Raw genomic sequence first — 9,484 nt, forward strand, 5'->3', positions numbered from 1 at the left:
ACCATCAGAATTTGATCATTTGGAGATCATCATTCCAGTAACGGTGGGAGGTGTAGCCGTACTCCTGATGGTCGTAGCTATGTGCTGTGTCTATTGGATGAAAAGGTTAGACTGTCTGTGTATTGCCTATGTTACATACATTCTATTAGAAGAATAAATGAAACACTGTAATTACTACAAGCTCTCTCCGTGCCATTGCCATTGGGCCCACTATATAACGGTTGTGTGGAGGGTGGGAGATGATTTTGATAGCCTTATTGATTGACAGGGAAATCAAGCCTGAAGGTGACCCAGTAGGCACCTGATAGGAGTAAGTGGGTATTCAGAATCTGGTGTAATACCCAGTCAAATTACATCATACAATCCCCTCCACCATTCCAATACATTTGCGAATACGCAATATACGTCATGGAAGCCTAAAATGTCCGATTTTTTTATTTATGTACGGACACGTTGAAACTCATCGGAAGTTTTTTTTGTTGTTGTTCCTTCAACAGAAGATTGGAAGCTAGAACCAACGAATCTCACACGACTCCCAAACCTGCAAACACACGTCCAACGGTCAACGTCACACAGACGTCATCGGAGTTCCCAAATCTGCAGAGCGCCCCCTGGTACATCAATGAGAACTGCAACACCATTGACCCTGATCACATAGAACTGTTGTACATCAAACCCAACCAAAACACTGAACCACCGCTAAGCATTGAGACTGTAGATTAACATTATGGCAAGTCTTTGCACTGGTGCAATATCTTAATTGGTAGAGTGCTCGCTTTGTAACCGGGAGGTCGTGAGTTCAAACCCCGGCCGGGTCATACCAAAGACTTTAAAAATGGTACACACTTCTTTCTCTGCTTAGCACTCAGCACATATGAGAAAAAGTGTGACTGGGAATATCAAAAACACAGCACAGCAATGGAGATCGGCACCACCCTACGCTCGCATTAAAGCACGAGAGACCTTCTTCAAGTCTTTTAACTGTTAAACAATAAAAATGTAGGTTGTCCTTTCTGCTTTACCAAATTCAGCATATACATAACACTTCCTAATTCTCACAATTTATTTTTACAAACACGATATAACAGTGCATTCTTGTCGTTGGCGCCTTAAAATTACTTCGCAACTGTGTATGATTATCATAGGTTACGGTTAGATTTAATAATCATAGGTGCCACTTTATGTTCGTCCTCTTTTATAATATCATAATAACCTGGTTGCTCCCAAAAGGTGCATATTTAATGTGCCGATTTTATGCACCTGTTTTTCGTAATGTTTTCATTTATTAAAAGCTATTTCAGGGCAGGAAAACTGGAAATATTCTGAATAAGGCCATCTTTATGATATTGACACATACAGCGTCACATCAGCACATTATTTGAGTTCGCATTTTCTAATTTGGGCATTTAAAACTGAAGAAACAAGCCTCAAGATGAGTCCTTTATTCTCTGGGTGGTACCCTAAGTATCAGCCCGGGCCCTTCCAGTAACCATTTTCCGAGTTTTGGGCAATTTGTGCAACATGAGATTTGATATATATTGGGATAGTGTGGTTTCAACTCAGTATGTAGATAAATAACTAGAATATTGGCTTTGAAAAATCGTGTTTCCAAGCCCTAAAAACTGCACTGGGTGCCTTTAACGTATGGTGTGGTCTTTGTTTTTCTGTATTGTTTGTTGTATAAACAAGTGTCTTCCCTGGTAACCAACACTAATAAATCATTAAGTCTGATGGAATAGAAATGACAGAATGTCATGAAAGACCTGCCCTAGCGTAAGAAATTGAAATGAGAAATGGTCTAACTGTCACTTATATAAAGAATGTGTGTGTTCGCAATAGATGACACATCCGTAAATGTTTACCATACAGTGTACTACAGTAAGGTAAAAAGAAAAAGATTCTCCTCATCTATATTTGCTCTCGTATTTCCACAGCAATTTAATTTGGTAATTTTTTTTTAACGTACAACTAAACAACGAATTTGATGTTGATCCTTTGCATGTTTTAGTGACAATGGATCGCTTGTTATTCACTTATGTCGAGTGATTGACATTATCAAATGAATCGTATCTTGAATAATTGATAAATCATATTAATCTACGAGCCTCTATACCTCCCTCGACAACCTTCCATAGATTTGACCTTATGGATAAGCATGTTTTTACGAATCTATAATGACAGTTTCAGAGGGAAGCAGCTATAAAGACGTTGCTTTTGATTTGCTAACAACCTTGATGAACATTTGTGACAGGCGACATCGCTTCAAATCTATACTTTATGACTTTGAGATAATTTTCTACTACATTTAACTGCATTTTCCCATTAGAATGACATAAGCATTTGAGCTATGAGTAATAATAAGACAATATCGTAACTTCTGTCTTTTTATTCTAGTTACACAAGCGATAGAACACAGGTTACCGTTGTTTGAATTTTAGTTCTCGTCAAGTTAAAGATTTTTATTTTGGAAGGGAAATTTTTGTGTACCAGTCTGAAATGTCAGTTATTGTGTACTTAACGTACAGGTCGCGTGACAGCGTCCCATGTCACGTGGCCGCTGGCCTTTAAAACGTCGTCTGTCATAATTATTAGTGACAGGCGAGGATATGCTAATGACATTGGTTGCGGGGAGACGAGCCTTTGTGTGTTGTTAAGACATACCTGGTCGCTGTGTTAATCTGACAACACTTCTACCATCAACGGTTCAGGTGGACGCTACACTCTCAGGTAGGAAATTTTCATTGTCTTAAGAACCCAGACTTAACAAGATATTATGAAGAAAGTTTAAACTGTAATTTCCAACATAACAAATTGGACTCACACAAATTTTCGACTGCACAACTCCAGTCTTTGTCAAGGAATGAAGGACTGGAGTTGTGCAGTCGAAAATTTGGGTGAGTCCAATTTGTTGTGTTGGAAATTACAGTTTAAGCTTGCTTCATAATGACTTCTACCAACACAGATGAACTTTCAAGTTAACAAGATATCCTATTAAGTCAGTAGGTTGTAAAGGTATAACTTGAATGCCGTAAAAGTCGTAAAGTTGATTTGGCAAATTTGTGTGTAATTTTATTTACAAGCGAAAAATGGATAATGTGTAGAGTATCTAAGTTGAAGCTTATAATCTTTTATGTTATTTTTAACCGCATTTTAGTCTGTACAATTATTTCAGAAGGTATGTAGATATCGAAATTCTGCAGTGTTTCGGAAACCACGCCCTAAGTCGAGGAGTGATGAACAAATATATGCCGTTGTCTGTCCGGGTAGCTCTTCGAACAAAAAATGAATAATTTTGAAATCATATTTTAGAGGACAGTTTCAAATAAAAGTATCAAAACCATTATCAAAGTAAGTCTGTGTTCAATTGAATTCAGATATTTTCGCAAGAGAGTTACTTTATATACTCTTCCCTTATCAAGGCCCTAATCTGAAATGATACACAGCCAAAAGGGCGTTCAGCTAAATGCTTTCCCGTTGCTAACGTATCAAAATGATGTATGAATTTTTTCTTTAAACATTTCTATTCTCTGTCGTATTGAGAGTGCTAATATCCATGCACATTACTATACATGTACATTGTATCTTACCACTACAGTATAAGCTAAAGGCTAATATAGAATACTTACCTATGCTTATAAATGTCTGTAGTGATTTTGCAGTTTCTGTAGATGCAAAATAAGTGTAAAACGTCCTTTCAAACTTTTTCTTAGACTAACACTGTAGAAATACTTAAACTCCGAATATATCTACACCGACCGTCCCTTTGATGACGCTATTTCATTGTCAATCACTGGAATAGAAGGGCCTGAAGCATTCGACAGTTTCCTTTGTTCAAACCACAGTACAATAGACGATGATAACAATGTTAAATTGATATAGATTGTCACTTTTGGGCATTAGGTAATCAATTATGTATTTCAATTTATCGTTTCTTCATCTGGTTACCCCATGGGTGCAATTGTTCAAATTCTTAAAATAAGAATATTTTAGACAAAAAGTTCAATTTTGGCCGAGAAATACGGAATAACAAAAGGTTTTATCTTTCAGAGCTCATCTTCAGTAACTTTGGACTCGATCCAGCAAAATGAAGGTTATTGCGTGTCTGCTTCTTGTGGCCTTCATCTATTGTGGTAAGTAACTTTATGAATATTGTATGTTACATATCCATGTTAAACTTGTAGTCCCGTAGTATATCACAGAAAGGTCTGTGATTATAGTGACTTTGACGACTTACCCAAATGAAAACGATAAAATACAGGAATGTTACATGAAAGTTTTATTCGAAATATTGATTCTTTTACCTCAACATGTTCAGGGACTAGTAATTTCTGTTGTCGTTTTGCCAATCATGCAGCCACTGTCACCGATTCTTGCTTCATTGTCCTTTCGCTTCTTCTACAGTTGTATCTTAAAATCAGAAGTCCGCAGTTGCTTAAACTTCTTAACAAGGAATGAGACATTCTAAACAAAGAATGGGACATTCTGAATACATGTATTACTAAGGCCCCATTCGTAATACCGCGAGTACTAGACTGTCGCCATTCTCTAGCTTTCTGTTAGTGGATGAACACACAGGTAGAAAAGGTTTTGCCGTTGTTGGGCCATTTTCTACCCCCATACAAGAACAGACTGATTTTTTCCGCATTCGCACTGACAAAAGGTAGTGGATGCTACCTGAAACGTCTGACCGTTTCCAAAATCATATCCAGTTGCTTGATAAATAACTGCTTTTTGGCGTATCTTATTACGTGGATGTCTAACCTTCACCGACTGCTTCCGTACTTCCAGTTGGCCATGTGGCGTCCCTACAGTGCTACGCGTGCACAGGTATGGGGACAGGTACTGACTACGACAACTGTCTCAACAAGATGGACACCTGGAACCTGACGACCTGCCCTGCTAACACCACCAACTGCTTTGTAAGACTTTTTCTTGTCTCTTGTTATGTTTACCGAAGGAAAACATATTGTTTTTGCTACTTTTCCTCTTCTTCTTCTACTTCTCCAAACCAAAAAGGTCAATGACCTGAACCAGATGTCTGTCACCATGGTAACTAGTGTTGGGGTACATCATGTTGCAGTTTTATAGCAGGAGGGATTTAGACTCCTGTCTGACCATGTATATATGACTGTGTTTGAGTAAAAAATTAACAGAGCAGACCATATGCGGAGGTAAACATTATGCTTTTGCTTTGCAAATGTTACCTTTCTAGTTCAAATCCTATTTTTGTATGAAACGTTACAACCTTTAAATTACAACTCTTAAGTGTTGCTTTTATGCATCATTGTCTAAGAGGTCCCGTAGGGGATGTAGCCTTTCTAGGCCCGGGCCAGGCTCTGAAGTCTGGGAGACACTTAGCCCCAACCAAGCTTAAGTTTGGGAGCAACTGGAAAGATAGACAGATAACATGCCAGGGAATTTAGTCCTAAGGAAGTACATTCTGTTACGGCAAATGTACTCCTTTTGCGGGCCAACTCCCCTGGTATGTTATCTGTCAATTTCAGCGAAATTATACCCTTTCTAGCCGCTTCATGAAGCCTGAGAGAGGCTAACACACTTTGCCCTTCCTTTTTTACAGTCTGTGAAGTTGATGCTGAACTCAACCTACCAACTGTACGGTCGCGGCTGCGCGAGGCAGAGTCAGTGTTCCACATCAAAACTCACCAACGCCACCGCTGCCTGCCTGGCCGTCGGAGCCAGTGATACCAGCAGTTGTACAAGTAAGTGTGCGAGCTAGCATGGCATCTGTGGCAGGATTTGACTACTACTGGAACTATAAGTACTCAATAAATCAATGGTTTATTGACGACTCAAATCAACCATACAGTGGCAGCTTTTTAGATGAATTATAGTATGGCATTACAACAAGAGAATTTTTACACGTAGTTTATACTATTAATACTTAATCAATACAAGTTAAAAAGCCTTACATTAGGCCTGCACATATACACATATTAAAACCATTTCGTTAATTTGTTAAAACATATAAATACAACAACTGTTATTTTTGAACGCAAAATAGGGCCCGGGATTAACACAGGTCTTAGTTTGTTAAAGAATGAGCAATATATCTTTTCTTCCGTAAATAATTTCATCAGGTTGGTAAACGAATGAATATCAAAGTACTTTCATGACGATGAACATGACAGACGGTCATCGAAACTTCGGCTCATGAAAAATAAATGGTTGTGATGAAAGAATTTTGCTATTCAATCTATCTTTTCTATGACGTCACTTTATTCAGAAAGGATACGTGACAGGGTAAGCAGTGGATCAAATTTTGCGGCAAGTTTACGGCATCCCCCGTGTCTATTTAGGAAAGATTTTTTTATTACAGTCAATACGAATATTGTTGGTTAACCTCGATCCTAAGTAGGTAAATTTTGTTTCAGCACAACGACTTGTCACTTCGCCCTATTACAGCCTTCTTCGGGTTTGCATGACCAGTCACTTAGGACACGTGACCTTATTCCTGAACGTCTGAAGTCACCCATTTCACAAATTTTGAAAGAATATAATCGCAATTGTTTTAATCAATGTTTTGCTTTGATTTTTCAGTTACCTCTTCGAGGTGCTGTACCTCTGACAAGTGTAACGGGGGGACGGCTGTCCTGCCACAGGTTACGATGATATCAGCTCTGATCGCCGTGTCTCTGGCCGCAGTGCTACAATGAGACCAGGCTCTGGTGGTTCCTCGACCCCCCCCCCCTCCTGAGTTGTGTATCGGGCATTTACAGTTTGACACAATTGTTTCGTCAAGCTTAAGTCAGGTCTACACTTTCGACTCTTGGCAAAATTTTAAATTCTTTCCGTCTGGATTTGAGTCAAAATTAGACTGCAGAAATGAGTCAAAATTAAAGAAAACTGCTGAAATGGGTCAAAATGAAAGAAAACTGCTAAAATGAAATGTCAAAATTAAAGAAAGAAGAAAATTGTGTCATTCTGAAAGATTACTTTTGCTTATGAAGGGACCGTTTTATTAAGAACCGTCTCTGAGGCTTTGAAGTAGTCTTTGTCCTGGATGTCATTATGGCCGTCAATTTTTTGCAAAATTCAAAACAGGATTCTGATTGGTCAAACTTGCAAATACGTCAGTGTTCAGCGCTTTTCTGATTGGTGAAATAGATACAAAATCTCTTGAAGGCCATGATGACATCACAATGCAATTACATTGGATGTTATATCTTATATGTAGGTCGAATGTGTGTAGTATGACGTTGATGACGTGTAATAGTGTGAATCTTTGACATTTTGTGCACGTATATACGTAGTTTAACAGGATAACAACGAGTACCCGCTAAGCTAGCCTCTACCAGGCACCGCGGATCGCTGGAAAAGTAGTAGAAATTGGCCGAAATAAAGGGATAGTATACCAGAGAAGATCCCGGGCCATAGAAGATCCCCCGACAGGCTCAGTGGGTAGCAAATTGGATCTTCTATGGCCCGGGATCTTCTCTGGTATACTATCCCTTTATCTCGGCCAATTTCTACTATTTTTCCAGCGATCCGCGGTGCCTAGTAGAGGCTACCGCTAAGCCTGCTTCCATTTCTTTTCTGATTTCAACCCTCAAACAAATACTCTACAATCCGCTACTAACCGCTTTGATACCGGTCCTATGTTTTGCTAGGAAGTTTTCATCCAAAACATAGTCAATCTTTAATTTATTGCACAACAATTGTAACGGCTACAATGCATGGCAAACTCTTCAGTACTACATATCTAGCTAACATCTACTCTCACGTCTACAGTAATGCTTACAAGTTCTATGTATCGAAAAACATCTATTACTCAAACACGTCAAGAGACAACGCTACATGATATTTCTGTATTATCTCATATTCCAATTCGTACTGCAGTTATGAAAAACATGCAAGGCTTAATTACAGCTGGGTTGTACGTTCCTGGTCTAGTATATATGTTTGTGTGTCCGTATAACACAATATTGTCTGCACATGTTTAGAGTTAAAGTTCTCGCACCTAGAGCTTTAGACCAGTCACTCTGGTCTTCCTCAGTAGACTGACCCAGTGAGGCTTGTCACGTCACGTGGCTTCTTTGAAGTGCGAAAGCTCTAGGTGAGAGAATTTTTGTGTTGGATCTAAAGTTTTAATCCGAAACATGTAACTACCAACACAGATGAACTTTCATTATAGTATTGTCTGCACATCGTATATCAAACATGTAAGTGGTCGTCCCTGTGGTGTCTACTCAATCTATGATCCAAAATCCGTGAAATCCTACAATGTGAAAGAGTGAAATGTTTAGGTTATTCTATCAAAGAATTTAACCCGTGAAATGCTTTTCATGTTGTTGCATTCAACCACCTGTACAAGCAAGTCAATTGACTTCACGTTTCGATGCTATCACTGTACAGAATCTAGGACATCAGAATCCTCTGAATGCTAGTATCAGGTATTCAGTGGTAGAATGTACATGAAATTATTAATGTCAATGAAATCGTAATGATAAGTGATGTTTTCTTCGCCTATTAACCATCCACAATAACACGCCGTTGTCACATGTCAATTATGATGATACAATATTCATAGGTAAATAAACTTCACATTCAATTATCAGTGTGTAACAATAGTCTTGTCTTTCTAGTTCTTTCACAAACGCTTCCACTTAAACGTATGGCTCTTAATATTGACTTTTTATATGCTTATGACGTTATGTTACGCACGGGTTGAAATGAATGCAGTCTCTTGTTCACTCGTTAGTGCAGTACGCAACAGCGCCGATAGAGGCGCTACGTGAGCACCCGGGTTAATCTCCAAGCAGATGCGGTAGGGCAAAGGAACGTCTTATTCGTGGGGCGAACGTTGAATACTATCGGCCAATGGATACAGGCGGCTACCATAAAGTTCCTTTGCCTCCACCGAATCTGCTTGGAGATTATTGAACTTGGCGACCATGGATAACACAACCGATACTGTACTTCAAAAGCCAGCTGCTAGACGGCGCCAACCGAACGACCTCGAAAAATACCCTTTAAGCAGATATTGGTGGGGCTTTGCTTGCTCCATCGTTTCTTTGTAGACTATGCGATGTAAAATTTTAGAGCAACAATACTCCAAGATAGAGCAATTATAGTAATCTGGCACAGTACTTGTGAAATCTTGCACACTGTAAGGTCTACACATTATAGCATCACTTACTTGTCTTATTTTAAACTGGTACAGATTGCTGAGGAACGGAGAGAGACAGCCATTTCCTACTGCGCATACTATCTATATCGGTTATTACACCATGTCGCTACATTGTGTGGGTAATCAAAGTAAACATACAGTTCCCTTCGGGAGGTACAGCACCTTCATCATCATCAACATGGCTGCCGCGGATGCAAATCTCCCTCACTGCTGCAGCTGGTTCCCCGACCAATAGCAGCGTGGAGGTTTTGAAGCATGCTGGAAAATTGACCAATCGCGGCGTGGCCGTCTTTCGTGGCCGACCCACCATATTCCAGACATAGCCATACCTCCTTC

General features: G+C 39.3%; 1 protein-coding gene across 1 annotated transcript; it reads left to right on the forward strand.

Moving 5' to 3' along the window:
- Positions 1 to 2,655: 2,655 nt before the first annotated feature.
- On the forward strand, positions 2,656 to 7,303 carry LOC109461705 (prostate stem cell antigen-like). Its single transcript, XM_019758095.1, has 5 exons — positions 2,656 to 2,727; positions 4,048 to 4,130; positions 4,789 to 4,919; positions 5,579 to 5,720; positions 6,559 to 7,303. The coding sequence occupies exons 2-5, from the start codon at positions 4,085 to 4,087 to the stop codon at positions 6,672 to 6,674; spliced, it is 435 nt and encodes a 144-aa protein (XP_019613654.1). The 5' UTR covers positions 2,656 to 2,727; positions 4,048 to 4,084; the 3' UTR covers positions 6,675 to 7,303.
- Positions 7,304 to 9,484: the final 2,181 nt, after the last annotated feature.

The sequence above is a fragment of the Branchiostoma belcheri genome, unplaced genomic scaffold (assembly GCF_001625305.1).
Source record: "Branchiostoma belcheri isolate BF01 breed outbred unplaced genomic scaffold, Haploidv18h27 scaffold95, whole genome shotgun sequence".
Classification (NCBI taxonomy): domain Eukaryota; kingdom Metazoa; phylum Chordata; class Leptocardii; order Amphioxiformes; family Branchiostomatidae; genus Branchiostoma; species Branchiostoma belcheri.

What these genes read in the sequence shown, in the direction of transcription:
- LOC109461705 (XM_019758095.1), top strand. Translation starts at nt 4,085, where the DNA reads ATGAAGGTTATTGCGTGTCTGCTTCTTGTGGCCTTCATCTATTGTG. An exon ending in CTAACACCACCAACTGCTTT is followed by an intron (nt 4,920 to 5,578) that starts GTAAGACTTTTT and finishes CCTTTTTTACAG; the next exon opens with TCTGTGAAGTTGATGCTGAA. An exon ending in TGATACCAGCAGTTGTACAA is followed by an intron (nt 5,721 to 6,558) that starts GTAAGTGTGCGA and finishes TTGATTTTTCAG; the next exon opens with TTACCTCTTCGAGGTGCTGT.